Raw genomic sequence first — 22,735 nt, 5'->3', positions numbered from 1 at the left:
ATGAGGAACGTAGCACGGTGGCTTCATCTGGAGGGGGTGAACATATCCCTCTATCTGGACGACTGGCTAATAAGGGCCAAGTTAAAACAACAATGTTTGGAGGACTTAGGAACGACGTTGAATCTCGTTCGCTCGCTTGGACTGCTCGTGAACCTCGAGAAGTCTCAGATGGTCCCCAGCCAAGACATTGTCTATCTGGGGATTCAGATGGATTCTCAGGGTTTTCGAGTATTTCCATCGCAAGACAGAATTGCTCGAGGCTTGGAGAAAGTATCAAACTTCTTAAGGAAAGAACGAAGCTCAGCGAGGGAATGGTTAAGTCTTCTGGGCACCCTTTCGTCGCTGGAGCAGTTAGTTTCCCTAGGGAGGCTCAATCTGAGACCTCTGCAATTTTACCTGCAAAGAATGTGGGACAGAAAGAAATGGGATCTTTCGGATCAGTTTCCCATTCTTCAAGAAATAAAATTAGACCTGAGGTGGTGGTTAACCCCGCTTCAGAAGAATGAAGGCATATCCCTTGCGATTCGGAACCCTCTCCTAGTGTTGTTTTCCGACGCCTCAGAAACGGGATGGGGAGCAACTCTAGGAAAGAAGGAAGTGTCAGGAACCTGGACAGGAGAACAGGTGTCCTGGCATATAAATGTAATGGAACTTATGGCAGTTCATCTAGCCTTGAAGAACTTCGAGTCGGAGGTCAGAGGCGTGGTAGTCCAGGTAAATTCGGACAATACCATGGCTCTAGCTTACATCCGAAAACAGGGGGGGGACTCACTCGCTCACACTATACAAGATAGCGAGAGACCTCTTGATATGGGCAGAGGAACGAGGCATTGTATTGCTGACGAGGTTTGTACAAGGGACAAAAAATGTCAGAGCAGACAAACTCAGCAGGAAGAACCAGGTCCTTCCAACAGAGTGGACCCTACACTCCGAAGTTTGCCGAAAGCTCTGGTCTCTCTGGGGGAAGCCTCAGATAGACCTGTTCGCCATGTTTCTCTCCAGAAGGATAGAAAACTTTTGCTCCATTGTAGAAGATCCAAAAGCAATAGCAATAGATGCTTATCTCATGGACTGGTCGGGCATAGATGCCTACGCTTTTCCCCCGTTCAAGATTCTGGGGGAAGTGTTAAGAAAGTTCTTCCTTGGAGGCGACAAAACTGACTCTAATCGCCCCATATTGGCCCGCTCGAGATTGGTTCACAGAGGTACTGGAATGGACGGTGGACTTCCCCAGATCTCTTCCCATGAGGACAGATCTGCTCAACAACACCCCCCGCTTCGAGAGATATCACGGAAACATCCACGCTCTCTCCCTGACTGCCTTTCAACTATCGAAAGACTTGTCAGAGCGAGAGGCTTTTCGTGAAAAGCTGCAAGCGCAATTGCCAGAGCCCGCAGGTCCTCTACTCTGCGGGTCTATCAATCGAAGTGGGAAGTCTTCCGTAGATGGTGTAGGTCGAAGAAGCTGTCCTCTTCCGATACCTCTGTGACCGAAATTGCTGATTTCCTTATCTTCCTTAGAGAGGAATCACGTTTAGCTGTTTCTACCATAAAAGGTTATAGAAGTATGCTCTTGGGTGTATTTAGAAACAGGGGCCTTAACATAGAAGACAATAAGGATCTCCATGATTTGATACGATCCTTTTGTACTACAAAGTCTAAATCCTCTATCACTCCAAGTTGGAACCTAGATGTGGTCCTCCAGTTTCTCTCTTCGGATACTTTCGAACCACCTGATAAGGCATCCTTTAGAAACCTCTCAAGGAAGTGCATTTTTCTCTTGACCCTCGCGACGGCCAAGAGGGTCAGTGAGATACATGCATTAGACTCTCGGGTAGGTTTTAGAGGAGATTCTGCTGTTGTCTCTTTCCAACCTTTGTTTTTGGCCAAGAATGAGAATCCTTCTAAGCCTTGGCCCAGAAGTTTTGAAATCAAGGGCCTCCCTCCCTTTGTGGGTAGAGAAACAGAAAGGTCTCTCTGTCCGGTGAGAGCACTGAAGTTTTATCTGAAGAGAAAGAGTCAACTTCAGGGTTGTAATCACAGCCTATGGTGCGCTGTAAGGAACCCGAAGAGGCAAATGTCGAAGAATGCATTAGCATTCTTCATGAGAAATGTGATAACGGAGGCTCACATGAAATGCCAAGAGAAAACATTTAAGCTGCTTAGGGTTAGAGCACACGAAGTCCGTGCAATTGCAACTTCCCTAGCCTTTAATAGAAATACGTCAATGAAAGACATATTAGCAGCAACATATTGGAGATGCAACTCGGTATTTGCCTCCACACTACTTAAAAGACGTCAGAGTGACTTATGAAAAGTGTTTTTCTCTTGGACCTTATGTATCAGCGGTTACCGTGCTGGGACAGGGAGCTGGTACTGATCCTTAAATAATATTGTTTTTAACTAAAAGATTGTTTGGTTTTGAGTTTTTTTATGGTCGTTTGAAAGGATGTTGGGGGTATAACTCCTTTCAGTCGTAGTACTAACCCCGGTATTAGGATCAGGTGATCGGGATCGGTGTTATGCTCCTTAATGATGCCATATGGCAAGGTGTTTATTCATGTAAGTGGATAGGACCCCATTGACAAAGATCCTTAGGTTCTGTCAAGTAAGTGGATAAGACCCCATCGACAGACCATCAAGAACTCTTAGCATGAGGTCACTACCTCGCTGAGGCTCTTGAGGCGATGTAAGCTCCTAGGCAGTAGCCATGAAGTCTTTCGCCGACACAGGTAGGAACCAAGGTTTCTTATATTTTTGTTACCTACAACGTATGTTGTTCCCTGTCTATTCAGTAATTAGCTGTCTCTTACCCTCCGCCAAAGGTGCCAATCAGCTAAGTATATATCTGCCAGGGAAGTTGAATGTATAAAAATGATATTGTCATGATACAATAAAGTTTTATACATACTTACCTGGCAGATATATACTTAGCTATACACTCCGTCGTCCCCAACAGAAATTCGAATTTCGCGGCACACGCTACAGGTAGGTCAGGTGATCTACCGCCACTGCCGCTGGGTGGCAGAACTAGGAACCATCCCATTTTCTAAGACAGATTTTCTCTTCCACCTGTCTCCTGAGGGGAGGTTGGGTGGGCCATTTAATAGTATATATCTGCCAGGTAAGTATGTATAAAACTTTATTGTATCATGACAATATCATATTTCAGGTTCAGGTTGGAGCAACAATGTCAGATGTGTTCAATCAAGAAGAAGGAGTACCACAAGGAAGTGTTTTAAAGTGTAACCTTGTTCGCCTTGGTAATCAATGGGGTTTCTAAAATAATTTCCCCAGATATAACATATACCCTTTTTGTTGATGACTTATCGATTTCCTTTGCAGCATCAAGGATGGCAGTGGCTGAACGCCGCCTTCAGCCCTGCATTGATTATATAGTAAAGTGGGCTGAGGTTAATGGTTTTAGATTTTCTGCCAGTAAAACTGTAACTATGCACTTTTGTTGTTTAAGGGGAATCCACCCTGATCCAGATCTATTCATTCATAGGCAGAGAATTCCATGTGTTGGTGAAACAAGGTTTCTTGGCTTGATTTTTGATAGCAAGCTGACCTAGATTCGACATCTGAAATATATCAAGGCAAAATGCTTGAAAGCAATGAATTTGCTGAAAGTCGTGTCTCACACTTCGTGGGGTGCAGACCAAACTTAGATGTTGAGATTATATAAAGCCTTGGTCTTCTCAAAATTAAGTTATGGGTGTGAGGTGTACCCTTCTGCAAAGCCAAATAGCCTTAAAATGCTCAATTCAATTCATCATGGAGGAATACGGTTGTGTACTGGAGCATTTAAATCATCTCCCACCAAGAGCATGCTTGTAGATGCTGATGAGGTGCCACCGGATCTTCAATATAAACGTCTGCCGGTTCGGAGCTGTTATAGATTCCAGAGGCTACCTAAGTCTAACCAGCATTTGTATGAGAAACGAAAGGCATTGGCAGTTTTACGAAAGTCACCCCAAGCAACCTCATCCATTCGCTTTTAGAGTAAACTCTATTGTCCTTGAATTGAATATGCCAAGAATCGAGATTTTACTAGCAAAATAGTCAGTTAATCCCCCCTGGAACTTTCCAGAGGTAAAATTTTGTAGATACTTTAATTTTACCAAGACAGAATTGTCCAGTGAGGCCATGCGGTCATTATTTTTAGAACTCTCTGCAACATGATGACTCCACTGCAGTTTTCACAGATGGCTCAAAGTCAGATGCTGGTGTCGGCTTTGGTGTAGCCTTCCCTGATGTAGAGGGAAGCGGCAGGCTATCATCAGTTGCATCGATTTTTACAGCAGAATTATATGGAATTTTAAAGGCTTTAAAGGAAGTTTTAATTCGGAATGAAAGTAATTTTATTATATATTGTGACTCAAGAAGTGTTCTTCAGTCGCTGGAATCTTTTAACCCTTTAAACCCTCTGATTTTAGATATATTGGAATGGCTGCTTTTACTAAAAAGAAGAGGGAAAGAAGTAAAGTTCTCTTGGGTGCCTTCTCATGTTGGGGTGGCTGGGAATGAGAAAGCTGACCAACTTGCAAAGTCTGCGGTCAGCTCCCCAGAACCCACAAGGTGCCTACTAACATATCGGGATTTGTATCCTCTAGTAGGTCAGAGAGTTAAAAAATGTTGGCAGTCCCAGTGGGAGGATATTTTAAATAATAAAAAATTGCCCAGTATCACGTCATGCCAAGGAGACAAGAAACAATGTTGTGCAGATTGAGGATTGGACATACAAGACTCGCACATGGGTTCTTGATGTCTTGTGAAAATCCTCCATTTTGTGAGAACTGTACTATGCCCTTGACTGTGAGACATTTGCTGGTTGAATGTCCCAGACTTGGGAATTTGAGACATAGGTTCCTGTCTTGGGGTCGTGACAGAGTACATAGGTAATTTTATCCTAGCTACAATTCTGGGAAAGGATTGTAATATAGAGCAGTTATATATTTTTATGAGGGAGGCGGGCCTTCTCAACCAAATTTAAATTATACATAGATTGTCTATGTAAGAACTTATATATATATGAATAAAATTTTTATAATATTTATTGATATTTTTATACGAAATTTATTAAAAATGTAATTTTTTCTATTTAATTTATTTTGGTGTCAATTACCCAGATGTTGTTACGCCAGATATAATACACAATCAATCAATCAATCTCACCGAGCGTGGGAATTCTTACGAATTCTATCACTCGCTGAGAGCTCACTATCACGAATGCTTGGATAGCAAGACAAGCCTTTACCAGCACAGATGAGTCCGCTCTTCAGTCTGGTTTGGAGTTATGCAGAGCTTGGTACTGCATGCAACACCTTCTAGGTGAAGGGTCTAGTACCGTTATAGTGTCTTGGACCTTAGGGTCCAAACACATAGGACAGCAGACACATAATCCCTCTTTATTCTTCTTCATAGAGCTTAGGCCTCTAAGGGGAACAGTTAATTGGGAAGAAGTGATAGTTCTTTGTTGACGATTACCACTCATAATTATGTAGTGGTGATCTGCTCAGCTCGAGCTGAGTGCTCGGCTCTACTGAACGAACTCTGTGCTTTTGATCAGTGTTGTCCCTTGTCATGACATAGCACCCTCCCTTCCCATGTTGCAGCGTGTTTTCATGGGGGTCATTGTCTTCGTCTTCATCATCTGACACCTCCTCACCTCCCTCTTCGAAGTCTTCCACGGCCTAAGAAGAGGAAAATAGTTTCTCTGCCCCCTATCGCCTCGAGACTTCTAAGGATCTGGATCCTTTCCCTGGGGAGGGAACAGTTGGCTGTCTCTTTGGCTCATCTGCCCCTTCCTGAGCGTGAACCTGAACACTATCCCCAAAATATAGTGTCTCGGGAGCCCCAGGAGCTTGAACTCAGGTTCGTTCTCCTGTCGCTGGTTCCAAGGGTGCTGCTCATGGAACTGGGGCTGTGTCGGGTACTCTTGTACAAGTCTCTCCGCGTGTATAACCTCCAGGGGGGATTGTACATCCAGTTAATGATAAGCCAAGAGAAGGGACCAAGCTCAGACCCACCTGTGAAAACCAGGAATGGCTATTCTTCAGGTGCCAAGATCGATGTCACTTTCTCAGGACAGGGCATCTAAAGGAGATAGAAGTAGGTCCTCTGTGTAGTCCACTTTGTGAGGTTGGATCATGGAGAAGATGGATGCATAGAAAGGCATGGCAAGTTCTTGCCAGTTTTTACTGCATTTAACTGCGCTTAACTTTCGCTCGTGTTTGTGCAAAGAAAACAGTTATAGGAATTGAATGCTTTGTTTAACAGAGTGAGAACACCGCCAGTTCAAAGGAGAGCAGGCAAGAACAGTCAATCCTCCTCTTTTTTTCCCCTGTACTTCCTGGTTAACACTGAAATAAACAAGGAAATAAGAGGAATTCTATGGTGTCCACTCAGAATTTGAATCCAAAAAGACTGTTTTTTGGTTCCATCTTAGGATCTTACGGAACATACGTCGATCTGTTCAGGATGAATAGTACTGATAAGTTTTAATGCCTCTCCAGTGCTACTGTTTCAGGAACAACCAGTTCAGCTTGAACTAATTGTCTTCATTGTCCTGTTATCACTGTAGAAGTCTCCCTCCGGGACAACTTCACCTTCGCTCTCTTCATTAGAGAATGAAAGAGGTCTGCTTCCAGTCCTCTTGTCTCTCATATGTAATGCAATGCACTACCAGGCAACTCAGTATATAAGGAGTCGAGCAAGTGGCAGAGTACTGCCCTTTTGCAATCAAAGCCTTAGGTCTCTGAGGTTGGCTTAGAATTCTCATGTAAGGCCCATGTCTCTTGCTCCACATTTGCCATTGCGAGAATTTCCAGACAGAGATATATCTCATTAGACTCATTATCATCTTTCTAATTCATAAAGTGTTCAATTATTTTTTATTCACCCCAAATTGAAAATGAATAATGGAAGACTTCGCTTGTTCCCCGCCTGACCGGCTCAGCTCGCCGAGTAAATAGAAAATTCCTCCCTGATCCAACCCACAAGAAGTGTATCTTCAGGCAGTACAATCCTTGTTTTTTCATTAGAGCCGTCTACACTGGTTGGGGTAATCAAGGACTTTTTCTATGATCAGAATCGTGAGAGGTCACTTCTCTCAGATTCCACTGTGGAGATGTAGGTCTCCACATTCACCCTAGTCATTCACTAAGTAGTATTGTTTCTCCTTGGTTGAGATTCAATTACTGATGAGAAACTTCTGTCTTGCCATCACAGGGACCTTTGTCTCTACAAAAGGCATTTGACTTTCTAAATGTGCACATGTCTTGTGAGAATCATCATCTCATCTCTCGACATCATTGGCAAACAAGATAGATGACTTGCATGGTTCTTCTCAACATCACCCTTCAAAAGGTGTCATGTTGCGACTACGTCTACGATGCACAATTTTTCGGCATCTGTTGAAGAGTCTGAATCCTTTGTGATTGCCTGTGCTGTGGACGTTGTATTTGTTGTTCCAGATCAGTCATTACTTTGTCCTATTGGTGTGTTGCTGTACCTACAAAGGTCGACACCTTTCATTGAGTGTTGTTACCTTTATCCTCTACTGACTTCCAAAGCAGAAGTGTCTAATGATGCGTCTTCCTCCGAGCCTTACGAGTATGTATACAGGCAGTTCCTCCATTATTGGTGTGCGTCTGTTCCCAACGGTGTGACAATAGCTGAAAATTGGCAATGATGGTGCCTGTCCCCATTTATCAGCGCTGCTGTTAACCGGGGATTGGTGCATATCAGCTTCAAAAATTCAGGTATCGTCCTTGCTAGACAAGCTCCATAAAGATATTTTGTATATCTTTTAACTATCATTTTCTCTGATTTGGTTGGTAAAAGATACTGGATTTAGAAATGTATTTTAGCCTAAAGAAGCACCAATGCTTTAGTTGATTAGATCCCTGTTGTCAGATTCAGTGGACGGGTACACTGATTTTCTTGTATCTTGGAGAAACTGAAGCCTTTGCTTTACTGTTAGTTTCTTGATGGCACTATAGGGCAGGGGTTAGGAGACTCCTTATGGCATGTATGTATTAAGTTTCACGTAAATGACTTACTAAACAATTACAAAGCTGTAAACTTTCTTAACCTGGCAGTCGAAAATTCAAATTTCCTGGCGCCGGTAGTGCTGCTATCATTCATGTAGGTGATACAGGTCTCACTCACTTTTGGGAATCCCCAGTACTGCTGAGCTAACCACCATCAATTTGTTTTCTGTTTCCTATGGAGTAACACCTGTGGGTTTTTCTTGCAGTCAACTGTTATCACCATTTTGGATTTCGTTCGTTTTGGTGAAGTACAAATTCTTGGTTGTTTTTTGCCGGTTAGCTGCTTGGTTAGCTTCCAGTCAACTAAGAGTTAGTATATTATGTCAGACTCTAGTTTGTCATCTATTAGGTTTTGCAGCGAAGGCTTCAAAACGAGATTACCTAAGTTGTGTTATGATCCACACACTAAGTGTGTTAAGTGTAGGGGGCAAAGTTGCAGTAAGGACTTGTACTGAATGCCAGGATTTAGATGACCAGGTGTGGAAGACTCATAAAGCTCACTTAGATAAAATGGAGAAAGATAGAAAGAGGAAAGCAGCCATTAGAGCAGGTAGCAAGCATAGTGTTGAGTAAACTCCTTTTTCTGTAGAGGTGAAGAAGTCTTCTTTCTCTTCACCTCTTTTATCTAATATTTCTCCAATTGATAGCCCTCCTACTTCATTAACTATGACTCCAGTCCAGATAGCCCTTGCTTCTGATCCTAACACCATTTATGGATTTGGGTTTGTCGTTCAGTGCTGTTGTAGAGAAGAGTGATAGTGAAAAGTGCAGTGTTGTGCAATGTGTCAGTGCTGTGTCTGAGGAGGCGGCTGCCCGTCCCCCCAGTTCTCCTAGATGGAGGTCACTGTCCCGCTCCCCTGCACCTGGGAGAAGACGTACCGTAGGTCAAAGGGAGAAGGGGTGGTTTGCCCATGGGTAGTCGTCAACTCTGCTGAGATTGTCGACTCACGGTTGTCAACGAAATGCTACTGGAAAGGTGTGAAGTGAGTGACGTGCAGTTGTCGTCCGATTCCAATAGGCTATCGCCAAATAAGAGGCGACAAATGTGGAGTGGTGCAGTGTTGCGTCCTTTGAAAAGACATGCTGTTTTTGCGGACAGTATGCCTCTGTCTGCGAAGAAGTCGAGAGAGCAGTGGAGCCCCTAGCCATCCTGCAGTTTTGCACCTGTGCAAGAATTTCAGGAGCTTCACCAGTCAACAGGGAGTGTATCTCTGACTTTTGATGAGCGTTCACGAGCTGAGCAGCAGTCTTGCTCGCGTGCTTTCGACTCCCCTCGCAATGTGTCGAAAGGAGTTTTCGACTCGTTCGCCTCCTTTGACTCGTAGCACTTCGCCTGCGACTCGCTTGTCTTCAAAGAAGAGCTGATTGACTAAAACGACTTAGACTTCGACTTCGAAAGTCCTGAAGACCAGTGGTCTATGGGATGATTTGCAGTTAAGACCTTTCAAACAGCAGCTACAAGAATTGTTGGGATTCTTCAAGAAAGCGACGACCCCTTATGTAGAGGAAGACAGAGTTTCTTGGTTCTTTTGAAGGACGAAGCTCAAGAGGAGTCCAAGTCTTTGTCAGCATATTCCAGCCTTTAAGGTTCTTACTGGCAACATATCCAGACTGTTTTGAGCTAGTTTTACCTTCATCCCCACTGTCGATATGTGTAAAGGACAGAAAGGTGCTGTCTACAGGATTGCCGAAACTGGTCCTGTCTCCAGCCTAGTGGATGCGAACAGGAGAGCGACCTTTTCGACTGAGAAGATAATGTTCTCTTCGCCTGATTTCGATCACCTGATATGCAACTTGTATAAGGTGATAGAAATGTTTAGTTTTCTTGACTGGACTTTTGCCGCATTGACCAGGAAGATTTAAGACTGTCAGTCTCTAGAAGATGAGTTTTCGGCAGACTGGCTTGATGTTTTTTCCTGCGCAGACAAAGTGGTGATAGATGGTTCGGGTGAGCTAGCTGTACTCTTCACGATGGGTGTCTTTAAGAAGAGAGAGAGCCGTGGTGTTCTTTTGCGTCCAGGGGAGTTACGACTAACCAGAAGTCTGTTTTGATGTTCTCCCCCCTGTGTAAGTCCCACCTGTATCCAGAGCAAAGAATTCAACAGGTGTTGTCAGACTTGGAGAAGAAGTCTACAAACGATCTGTTGAGACGCCATTTGTTTTGGGAGGAATGGTGTCTGAGAGGAGCGAAGCAGTGGGTAGTCCCGGTGATTAAAGAAGGTTGCGCAATCCTATTTGTGCAAGACCCTCCGCTGTCCCATGTACCCATCTGTTTGACAGCGTACTCAAAGGGATGAGGAAGAGCTTTGGCATAGACAAAGAGGTAGAAACGCTCATCAACAAGAAAGCCATAGAAGAAGTAAGGATAAGAACTCCCCTGGCTTCTACAACACTCTTCGTTGTCCCCAAGGCTTCCGGGGGCTGGAGGCCAGTATTAGACGTGAGTGCATTGAACCTCTGTACAAAAGACGAAGTTTCGAATGGAAACCAGTCGGTCCGAGATTTCAGCCCTTCAACCGGACAACGGATGGTGTCTTTCGACATGTAGGACACATACAATTCACAGCTCTTTGCTTTGGACTATCAACAACTCCACAAGTATTCGCTCGTATTCTCACTCCTCTAGGAATTTGGCTGCACCTAATGGGAATAGATGCAGCATTCTACTGAGACGAATGGCTACTGAGGTCCAAGTCCAGTTGTCAGTGTTTGAAGGACTTACAAAGGACATTAAACCTGACTCAAAAATTGGGAATTCAAATAAACATCGAGAAGTCCCAGTTATCTCTGACACAGAGGATTCCCTATTCAGGGATGATTCTGGACACTCAAGCTTTTCAGGCTTTTCTATCCCCGAAGAGGATAGAATCATGCCTTACGACAGTCCAGGAGTTCCTAGAATGGCCGTCGTGCTCAGCACGGGATTGGATGAGCCTCCTCGGAACCCTTGCTTCAGTGGAAGGTTTCGTGACGTTAGATTGCCTCCACATGAGATCTCTCCAGTTCTTTCTGAAAGTAAACTGGAACTGGAAGACTCAACCAGACTCTATAGTTTTCATACAATCAACTTACCTGTCAGATATATACTTAGCTAAGACTTCGTCGTCCCAGCTAAGTATATATTTGCCAGGTAAGTATGTATGAAACTTTATTTATCATAACAATATCATTTTTCTCTTGACAGAAGAGATAAAAGCACACCTTAGCTGGTGGTTGGTGAAGGAGAGACTTCAGGAAAGGCTTTCCCATGTAACGTTGAACCCCAACCTGAGTTCTATTCAGACACGTCAGACGTAGGATGGGGAGCCTTAATAGGGAACAGAAGGACCTCAGGTCTTTGGACAGAACAAGAGAGGGAACTGCACATAAATGAAGGCGATTCTTTTAGGACCTCAAGCGTGTGCTCCTCTAGTCGCTGGAAGGAAGGTGGCGATATTTGCAGACAACACCATGGCTCTATCGTACATCCGGAAACTGAGAGGAACACATTCATTCCCTCTCAATGAGGTAGCAGTAGTTCTCCTCCTCTGGGCAAACAAGCACAAGATTTCACTCTTCCTGAGGTTTGTACAAGGGAAAATGAATGTATTAGCAGACGAATTGGGCCGCTCGAAGTAGGTCCTGTCGACGGAATGGACTCTAAACGAGAGAGTATGTTGAGACCTGTGGAAGTTACGGGAAAAGCCAGCAGTAGATCTCTTTGCCACCCAGTAGATCTCTTTGCCACCTCAAGAAACAATCATCCACCGATCTTCTGTTCTTCAGTGCCGGATCCGCAAGCGTGGAGAACAAACGCTATGCTTGTAGAGTGGACGGGCCTTGACGTAAATGCTTTTCCCCCCTTTGGAATGTTGAAAGAAGTCATCAACAAGCTTCAGTCTCATCAAAATGTGTCGATGACTTTAACCCTTAAATGCCTATTGGATGTATTTTACGTCGAGATAAGTTGTCTGTCGGGTGCCGATTGGATGTATTTTACGTCGACATAGAAAAGTTTTTTTAAAAGTTCGTGGAAAAACACTTATAGGCCTACCAGCTGAAAACTTTTGAATCATGCGCCTTGGGGGATGCTGGGAGTTCACGGATCAAGGTGTTGTTTTGTTTACAATCGTTACGCAGGTGCGCAAGCGCGAATTTCATCACTTTGACATAAGTTTTGCACCATTTTAAATTAGCCGTTACATAGAGTATTATATATGAAAATGTGCGCAATTTCATGTAGAATACAACAAAAAAATATTCATGATTGTAGCTTTTATCAGTTTTGAGATATTTTCATATAAATAACAATAAGTGCCAAAATTTCAACCTTCGGTCAAATTTGACTCGACCGAAATGGTCGAAAAATGCAATTGTAAGCTAAAACTTATATTTTAGTAATATCCAATCATTTATTATCATTTTGCAACAAATTGGAAGTCTCTAGCACAATATTTCGATTTATGGTGAATTTATGAAAAAAAACTTTTTCCTTATGTCCACGCGGTAACTTCCGAAAAAATCATACGTGCGATTGTCGTAATGTTTGCATCATTTTAAATTAGCCATTACATAAAGTTTTATATATGGAAATGTGCGCAATTTCATGCAAAATACAACTAAAAACATCCCATAGTTGTAGCTTTTATCAGTTTTGAAATATTTTCATATAAATAACGATAAGTGCCAAAATTTCAACCTTCGGTCAAATTTGACTCTACCGAAATGGTAAAAAAACACAATTGTAAGCTAAAACTCTTATATTCTAGTAATATTCAATCATTTACCTTTATTTTGCAACAAATTGGAAGTCTCAAGCACAATATTTCGATTTATGGTGAATTTATAAAAAAAAAAAAAAAAAAAAAAAAAAAATTTCCTTACGTCCGCGCGGTAACTCTTCCGAAAAAATCATACGTGCGATTGAGGTAATGTTTGCACCATTTTAAATTATTAGCCGTTACATAAAGTTTTTATACAGTAAGACCCTTGACTCACGAACGCTATTGACCCAACGTACAAACATCGATCCCCGACCAAAAATTATAAAGGTGAAAAATTTCATCCCTTTGACCGCTAAACGAACTAACTTTTGAAAAGATACGAAATCAAAAAAAAAATGCGGGAAACAATAAAAATTCTGTTTGGGTCATGAAACTAATTTTGAGCGGTTTAAAGACATGAAACATTTGAAAAGTGCTGGAAAACAATTTCCTGGAAAATAATTAACAATTCACTTTGTTTCACAAACTAAGTTTTTAGAGCACAAATCATTTGAAAAAAAATGCGCGAAATCGCCCAGCCAGCAACGTGAGAGCGTTTGAAGTTGCCATGGGACAGCCATCCCTCCCTCAAGCCGCCCACCTGCACGGCGTCAACCCTCACGCATCCGCTCTTTGTTCTCAATACTCAATTGTTGTTACAAGACGTTCGTACCAATTCGCTTAGCATTTTTATTTTTGCGCTAAAACTTTGTGAATTTTCTTTCAATAATGGGCCGCCTAAGAAAGTGAAGAAGTTGGCTGGTGAAAAAGTTAAGAAAGTGAAGGAGTGGATTGGTGAGAAAGAGGTGGCAAGAGGAAGATAACCATTGAAAATAAAAGAAAAGAAATGTGAATGGTGTATCAAAGCCGCATTGGAAAAGTGGAATGATGTCCAGTGGCCTTTCCTTTGAATTGTATCAATCCCGGAACAAAATTTGTTACGAACAGGATCGTGGAAATATGCTCCAAATGAAATTTAAATTTAATGAGCCAATTTCCGAGAAAAGTTTATGCAAGGAAAGGAAAAGGCCAACAGACATTGGATAAGTTTGTGATTAAACGTTCCACCAAAAAAAAATCAAAAAACCTAGAAGGATTGGAATCGTCCGGAACGAGATGCTCCCCGACCTGGAAATGGGGGGGAAGGGTCCTCCTTCCGCACAATAACCCCTCCTCGCCACCCACCACCCTCCCTCTCTCTTGTTGTCCGTCAAGGCCAGAAGTCTCGCCCCAGTCATAGTAAGTTTGTTCACTTTAAAACAAACGTTTTTATAGTGTTAAGTTTAACCATTTTAAATTATATTATTAGATTATTAATTAAGGTTTTTTTAACAACCTGACTTTTTACATTATCTGTGTAAAATATAGGGCAAAAATTATACATAAAATATATATTGGTTCGTAAGGGGTTCGAGAACCAATTAAATATTTTATCCCATTAAACCTTGATGGGGTGGGGAAATTAAAGCTCCGGAGTCAACGAAGACAAATTTGGAAACACGATCCAAGGTTCTAGGAACGGATTTGTGTTCGTGAGTCCAAAGGGTCCTACTGTAATAATGAAAATGTGCGCAATTTCAATGTAGAATATCAAAAAAAATAATTGAAGGTTGTAAGCTTTTCTCATTATTGAAAAATATTTGCATATAAATCACGAATTAAAAATAGAAAAACCACGTTTCGGCTCCAACTTTGACTCTATCGAAATGGTAAAAAAACGCAAATTGTAAAGCTAAAAATCTTACAGTCTAAGTAAATATTTCAGGAGTCATTTTATCTTCATTTTTGAAACAAAATTCGAAAAGTCTTCTTAGCTTGCAATATTTAGATTTATGGTGAATTAAAAAAAAAAAACCCCTTTTCCCTTCCTCCCCTTAACGCAGGCGGATTCCTCCGTCGCAAATCTCCGAAAATTGCGTACGTCGCATTCTCCTCGGAATATTTGCTCCGTTTCAAATCATTAGGCGTTTCAAAATAGTTTTTGTTTTTATATATTGGAAATGTGTGCAATTTCATGTAAAATACAACAAAAAATAATTGAAGGTAGTAGCTTTTCTCATTTTCGAAATATTTGCATATAAAAAAAATATATAAAAAAGTTTGACATTCGGTCAACTTTAACTCGTCCGAAATGGTCGAAAAGTGCAATTGTAAGCTAAAACTCTTACAGTATAGTAATATTCGATCATTTATCTTCATTTTGAAACAAGTTGGAAGTCTCTAGAACAATATTTAAATTTATGGTGAATTTTTGAAAAAAACATTTTTTTTTACGTCCGCGCGTTACGAATTCATGCATCATTTTGTGATAATGTTTTCTCTGTGTTGCTTTAATTGTTTTACAATGTGTTATATACCAAAATGATCGCAATTTAGTGTACAATACAACGACCAAAAAATTAACTCGTTATCTTTAACCGTTTTGCTCACAGCGCGATTTGAATACAATTATATATGAAATTTCTTTTTTGCGCTATCATATATCGCATTATTTATATATGATAATTATATTTTTTTCATTTCTGATGGTTGCATACTAAACTTTAGGCATTGACAAAAAAAGGAGCCAAAAATGAACTCTTATTCTTGAAAACTAAGCGTGCTGTAATTTTTTGAAAACAAATATTTTTTCCGCTTCGGCGCTCACTCCGAGACCCCCTCGGCATACGGGGGATGATTTTTATCATACCCCTTAGGCGTTGAAGGGTTAATAGCTCTATTCTTACCCAGGGAAGAATGGTTCCCGGACTTACTAAAACTTCTAGTGGACTTCCCAAGGCTCCTTCCACAAAGTCTGCATCTGCTCAAACAACACCACTTTGACCAGTATCACCAAAGATTGTCCACTATGAATCTGACCCAGGAACCTTGTTAGAGCAAAAGGCTTTTCACGTCGAGTGGCAGAAGCTATTGCGAGATGTAGAAGAAGCTCTTCTGCCAAGCTGTACCAATTGAAGTGGAAAGATTTTAGGTGGTGGTGCAGACAAAATAGCATCTCTTCTTCTAAGACTGCTATAACTGAAATCACAGATTTCCTTTTATATCAGAGGGATTCTAGAAAGCTATCCACGTCTATGATTAAAGGATATAGAATCATGGATATAGATCCATGCTTTTGTCTCTTTTTAAACGTAGAGACCTTGACATCTCGAAAGATCAGAACATTAGTGACCTTGTTAAGTCTGATGTAGTCGACTGGAACTTGGACATAGTACTGAACTGGATTTCCAGTCTGCAGTTCGAGCCTCTTAACGAATATTCATTAAGAGGCTCGTTAAGGAATTTAATGAAGAAGACTTTTTCTATGCGCTTTAGCTACAGCAGGCAGGATAAGTGAGTTGCAAGCGATTAGTAAAGAAGTGGGTATTGCACAGAGTAATGCAGAGCGCCTCAGTGGCGTGGTTGCTTTGGTGTTTGCTTCTCACCTCGGCGGTCGCGAGTTCAATTCCCGGCCATTCCATTGAGGAGTGAGAGATGTGTATTTCTGGTGATAGAAGTTCACTCTCGACGTGGTTCGGCAGTCACGTAAAGCCGTTGGTCCCGTTGCTGAATAACCACTGGTTCCATGCAACGTAAAAACACCATACAAACAAACAGAGTAACGCAGTGTGCTCTTACGTAAAGGAGTTCCTTGCAAAGAACGAGAACCCATTGAACCCTTGGCCTCGCTCTTTCATTGTTAAGAACTTACTGATATAATGGGATCAGGAGACGAGGAACGATCATTATGTCTGGTCAGAGCCATTAAACACACTTGTTTAGGACGGAAAAGTTGAGAGGCAGCTCAGATTAACTTTGGTGTTCAGTGAGAAACGCTATTTCGTTCTTCTTGAGGAATCTGATTTCGGAAGCTCATGCTCAAGCTCTTTGTGTACTGAAGGTAAAGGTGCATGAAGTTCGTGCAGTGGCGACTTCATTAGATTTTAGACATAACATGTCGCTATTTTCCATCCTGCAGTCGATGTTTTGGAAGTCAAAATCAGTGTGCACATCACATTATCTGAAGAATGTAGAAACTGTTTTTGAAAATTGTTCTAGATTGGGACCTTTGTCGGTGGCAGGCAGGTGTTGGGAAAGGAAGCAGAGGGGGACCTTTATTCCCTCTACTATCTTCTCGCCTTGGTTAAGGTTGTCGAAGCTTGGGGGTACACAGTACCCGGAGTACCCTCCAGTTTTTATGGTTTGGGTATGGTTTGCCCACTACTGCCATGTCACCTTCACGTGTTGATAGCGCTGACCAGAGGCAGTATTCACCTGCAGCTGCTCTCTCACAAGGTAAGGTACTGCAAACATTAGTTATAATGTGAGCGTATTATCTCTGTCTTTTCATAAGCTGTCCATATACCCACCATCCGAGTAATGTGGATTCAGTTTTGTAATTGTTTGGTTAGTCACTTATGTGAAAATGATATTTTTATGATAAAATTAAGTTTCACTTATACTTACCAAACAGTTACATAATCAGAGCCCTCATCAGTACCGGGGATTCCCAAAAGTGGGTGGGACCTGTATCACTTACATGAATGATAGCAGCGCCGGCGGCGCCAGGAAATTTGAATTTTTGACTGCCAGGTAAGAAAGCTTACAGCTTTGTAATTGTTTGGTAAGTACAGTAGTATCTCAGGATACGAAATTAATCCTTTCCAAAGCAGCCTTCGTAACCTGATTTTTTCATATCTTGAACCACATTTTACATGTAAATTGCCTAATTCATTCCAAGCCCTACAAAAACACCCCAGTAAATTTTATAATAAAGCTAAATTGACCAATAAAAAATGAAATACTACAACAATTTGGACCATTCAATACCTAACGTAAAGTACATATACCACTAATATGTACTACATACCTGTAAATAAAGTGTATTAGTGTACATGGTACAAGAAATACTGTACGTACATACGTTTGTAGTAAAATGTGGAACCTTACCTTTCGAGTGAGGCGATTTCCGAAAGTGGCGACAGAGGAGGAAGACAAATGGCAGAAAACATGAACACTTAACTTTACGAAACACATTAAAAAATGACAGGAAACATTAATACTAAACTTTACGAAACATATTAACAAATGGCAGAAAACGTTATCACTTAACTTTACAAAACACTTAAAATTAATTTTTTTTCATCTTTTTAATTTTTTTTTTTTTTTTTTTTTTTTTTTTTTTTTTTTTAATACAAAATTTCAATTTCTTCACCACTGAATGGATGCCAGTCCGTTTACGGAATTTATCAAACCACCCCCGAGAAGCCTTGAAGGGGTTGCTGTCGATGTCCCTTCTCCTCCGTCGTCTTTGGCCTGGGCAATCAGATCAGCAAAAATAGCGCTGGCCCTCTGGCAGATTGCCGTCTCGGTTATCGTATCGCCAGCGATTTCTTTGTCCTCAGTCCATAGAAGAAGCAGCCTCTCCATCTCATCATGCACATGGCTCCTCTTGTTGGACAAAATAGTCACGCCCTTGGAAGGTGTAGCTGCTTTGATGGCTTCCTTTTGCTTAAGAATGGTGCCTATCGTCAACAGATCGCGGCCATATTCCTTAGCGATCACACTCAACCGCATGCCAGCTTCATACTTTTTAATGATCTCCCTCTTTGTCTCCATAGAAAGCATCCTCTTCTATCCATGAACTTCAGCAACTTTCTTGGGACCCATGACTATACGTAATTAAGTTATGTACTAATTAAGTTGTCACACAACACGATAAAGTACAAACCGAAATCACTAAAACGAATTTATGTTAACAAACGAAATCGTATATGTGAACGAACAAATTCTGCTTGCCTACGATAACATGCTGCTACGGAGTGACCGAAGGACGCCTTTACATAGATGCACGATGGGAGAGATGCTGACCAATAGAAGACCAGGATCTTCGGCGGTGACTATCATCAGGGACCAATGGGAAAGCAGGAGGATGGTGGCAAGTCTACTCAGTTGGCGGCGCGCGAGTTTTAAAATTGTTCTCGGTGGTCCGGGCAAATCTCGGGACTTTACAGTAACTACAGTAGCAACCTTTCGTAACCTGAATTATTTTCGTATGCAGAGGCAAAAAAATCTTCGTATTTGCTTTCGTAAGTTGGGACTTTTGTATGTCGAGGTTCCACTGTAATGTGAAACCTTATTTTATTATAAGAATATATTTTGCTGCGGGTATACTATTTGTAGCTATTGCAGAGCTCAATAGTACCCCACCTCATTATGGTAGAATTTGTGCAATAGTCACAGTTGGTTGGAAGGTGCTCAACTTAAATATCTTGTTATCCAGCCGGGAATCTGCTATAAGCAGAATATAACATTTTATACAGGAAGGTTATTGTGTGATTCAAAACATATAACTTACTACAGTAAGATTTGGGAAGAAAAATTGTGTAGCAAGTGTATCTTGGAAATTTTTAATTATCTTAACCCTCTTACGCCGACTGGACGTATTTTACGTCGACATTTTTTGTCTCCAGTGTGCCGACTGGACGTATTTTACGTCGACTTACAAAAGTTTTTTTTAAAATTTGCGGAAAAATACTTATAGGCCTACCAGCCTAAAATTTTTGAATCACGCACCTTGGGGGATGCTGGGAGTTCACGGATCAAGGTGTTGTTTTGTTTACAATCGTTACGCAGGCGCGCAAGCGCGAATTTCTTTCTTGCCGCACTAAAAAGTATCTGTGACACATCTCCGAAATTATTTCGTCACTTTGACATAATTTTTGTACCATTGTAAATTAGCCGTTACATGAAGTATTATATATGAAAATGTGCGCATTTTTATTTTGAATACAACAATAAAATACTCATGATTGTAGCTTTTATCAGTTTTGAGATATTTTCATATAAATAATGATAATTGCCAAAATTTCAACCTTCGGTCAACTTTGACTCTACCGAAATGGTCAAAAAACGCAATTGTAAGCTAAAACTCTTATTTGTTCCGATACGTAATACAAACCCTTGGTCCTTTAACAATAGGAAGTAGCTAGCGGCAGCTGGAACGGTCGTAAGCTTCGAACAAGGGGAGAACGGTAGTTAACTGCTTGTCCGATCGTCGCGTGCCGCGCAACTGGGAGGTAAACAAATCACTTTTGCTTTCGGCCGTGTGGAGACAGGACGTGTTCGTCATCGCTCTGCCCGCTATTGTCGTTGCTTTGAGTATTCAGCCCTCTTTCTGGTTTGTTAGTGTGTATATGAATTGTAAGTACTTTATTGCATTTCTTTATTACATTGACTAATCATGAGTGATCAAGAAATGGAGATTTCGCCGCGCCCCCCAGTCGCCCGTAGAGTGTGTCCCGGGCTGGAGGGGCGTAGATGCGGCGGATTTAGATCTTTTGTGGACGTGGATCCACATGAGGTGTGTACTCGTTGCCGGGGGCGAGAATGCTCCCGGGACAAGCCATGTATTACTTGTATGAATTGGTCCGAGGCGCAGTGGGTTCTGTACGAGGGCAGGAAGAGACTTAGGCCTCCAAAGAAGTCATCGGAAAGCTCTCCAGTGACTCCTTTGGTAACTGACACTTCGTCTTCCTTCCTGCCTCCCGGTCAGCCCCCACGTTTCGCGCCTTCCCCTGCGAGGGGGGTAGCGAAGTCCTTCTCCTCGCTCGATCCGTCGAGTGTGGAGGAGGGCGCCCGCTACCCGGACATCCAGTTGTATTCGGGGTCTTCCGTCCGCTCTGGGTGGGGTTCGTCTCCCCCCATGGCCGCGGGAAGGGGTCCCCTCTTACTAACCCGACTGGTTGTTTCTTCCGCAGATGTGCCACCAGTGAAGGACGACCTTGGACAGGTGTGGGAGTCGCTGGGGCTGCAGGGAGTGCCAAGCATTCAGGGGTTGATTCAGCGGTTGGCGGGGTCGGCAGTTGTCACACATGGTGTGGTGACCACTACCACTACCACTATCACAACACCAGCCTATGACATGCCGCCGCATCTAGTGTATACGCCGCATGTAATGACGGTGACGCCTACAGCTGCGGTACACAAACCCATTACTGCCGTGCCACTGCCACCTGGTTTCTTTGTGCTGCCGACCCCGGACTTCCGCTGCCCTAAGAGTACTCCCCTAGACCTGCCGCCAGTGCCAAGAATGACGGTAGCTGCTGACAGGACGCCTGGCTCTCCTGTGGTTCCTGCCGTACCTTACCTGTTGCTGTCCCTGCTGCTCCTTTTATTTCAGACGCTGCTGTGCCTGCTGTTCCTACTGTACCTGCTGTTCCTGTACCTGTTCCTGTCGCTCCTGTTGTTGGTGGTGCTGCTACAGTCTCAGGTCCTTCCGGACAGGTGCAGTCGGGCCCTGTTGCTTCGGCAACTGCCCCGGCTCCCTCCTGGATGGAAGACCTGACGTCTGTCCTGCGGAGCCTGGCGAAGAAGAAGAGGAAGAAGAGGAAGGTGTCGTCGTCGTCTTCGTCGTCGTCTGCTGCCTCCTCTTCCCCTTCGACTTCTAAGGCTACCAAGCCGAAGAAGAAGAAGGCTGCCTCCTCCCCCCCCAAGAAGACTCCTTCGGGATCTTCTAAGGGCCCGTCTCGCTCAGGCGATTCGGGGAGCTCTTCTGCTGGTCCTCCTGTTCCTTCGGGAACGGGGCCCGTCTCTTCCTCTGCAAAGAAGAAGACGACGGGGACCAGAGGAGTACCAGCCTCGGCTGGTACGTCCTTGCCTGGTGTTAGCGGTTCTGCCCCTAAATCAGGATCCGTCTCGGCTGCTTCTCGTTCGCGAGAAGTACTGAGTGGACGCTCTTCCACGGGAGACCGTCCAGCCAAAGTTTTGACGCCCGAGCTCGCTCGCCGTCAAGACCGAGGCGCGGAGCAGAAGACTGGCGAGAGTCGTGCAGACGACTCTCGCCAGGCCAGTGGACGCTCTCGCAGCGACCAGCTGGCTTGCTCGGGTTGACGTGACGGTCTGACCAGCCCACGGGTTGAGGCGAGGAAGGGGTCCCCGCGGCCGTCGGTACCAGCCACGGCTGGTACCAGTGGCTCGACGCGCCGAGAGGACGCTCGCCAGTCTCACCGCGACAGCGAGCCTAGCAGGTCACCTGACCGGGCGGAGACGGTAAACAGCAACAGCTCGCCTGACGCTAGAGATCAGCGTCGACGTTCTCAGCCGAGCCTCTCGCCCCAGGCGAGCGGCAAGGCTAGGCCTGCTGCTCGATCGCCACCGCGGGTTGACGATCAGCAGCAGCCCCCCAAGCAAGCTGGTCCTGCCAGCGAGCGAGGCGGGAGCGTCAGGTCTGCTCTCCTGTACCTTCAAACCCCTCCTCGGGCTACACTGGGAGGAGCGAGGTACCTAGGAGTGATCGCGAGAGGTGCGCCGCTCGCGATCCCGCTATGACGCCGTATGGATCAGGCACGGTTCTAGGACCGACCAGGACATACGCGCAAGTAGTTGGAGGCGACCGTCAGGGGTCTGCCGCTGTTCCTCCTTCTGAAGGAGGAGTATCTCGGGATCTGTTCTTGCTGGAGGGACTGGACGGTCCTACTCCGCAAGACGCGGTTACTCCCGAGATACAGAGGAATTTTGCAGAAGTCATTAAGCTGATTCGTCAGCATAATGACCTTGCTGAAAGGATCGCCGCTACCCACCACCTGTCCGAGCCCACGTCCCGGCTCGAGTCATTGTGGGGTCCTAAGAAGGAACCCAAAATGATGGTGGGGCTGCTGCGATCGGAGCTTGCAGACTCGGTCCTGGATCAAGTCGAGAATCTCGTCTCAGGGCGAGAGGATTCGCTGAAATCCGGACGGTCTTCCAAGCTGCTTCCTCCTCCTCTACAGCGTCAGAGGCGTTTCTACGTGCCTTCGGAAGACCCGATACTGCCGAAACAGGTTGAACCCGGAGGTTAGCAAGGCTGACTCCAGGTGTGTCCCTGCAGCAGCTCCTGTCGGAGAACCTCTGGTTCTCGCAGCAGGAGGCACTTGCCCTGGAATCTACTGCTATGGCAGCATTCCAGGCAGTCTCTTG

The 22,735-nt window shown here is 43.7% G+C and overlaps 2 protein-coding genes across 2 annotated transcripts in view; both read left to right on the top strand.

The window, feature by feature from the left end:
- LOC135196530 (uncharacterized) overlaps window positions 1–8,630 on the top strand; it is a 35,020-nt gene extending 26,390 nt beyond the window's left edge. Inside the window, exon 6 of the mRNA XM_064223378.1 lies at window positions 8,407–8,630. Within this exon, the coding sequence (XP_064079448.1) occupies window positions 8,407–8,630 (224 nt within the window). The remainder of the gene's footprint in view (window positions 1–8,406) is intronic.
- LOC135196929 (protein deltex-like) overlaps window positions 1–22,735 on the top strand; it is a 333,013-nt gene that overhangs the window by 52,111 nt on the left and 258,167 nt on the right. The window lies entirely within an intron of this gene.

Source organism: Macrobrachium nipponense, chromosome 18, assembly GCF_015104395.2.
Source record: "Macrobrachium nipponense isolate FS-2020 chromosome 18, ASM1510439v2, whole genome shotgun sequence".
Lineage (NCBI taxonomy): Eukaryota > Metazoa > Arthropoda > Malacostraca > Decapoda > Palaemonidae > Macrobrachium > Macrobrachium nipponense.
Note: the sequence above shows the minus strand (reverse complement) of the source record. Positions and strands in the feature narration are given on the sequence as shown.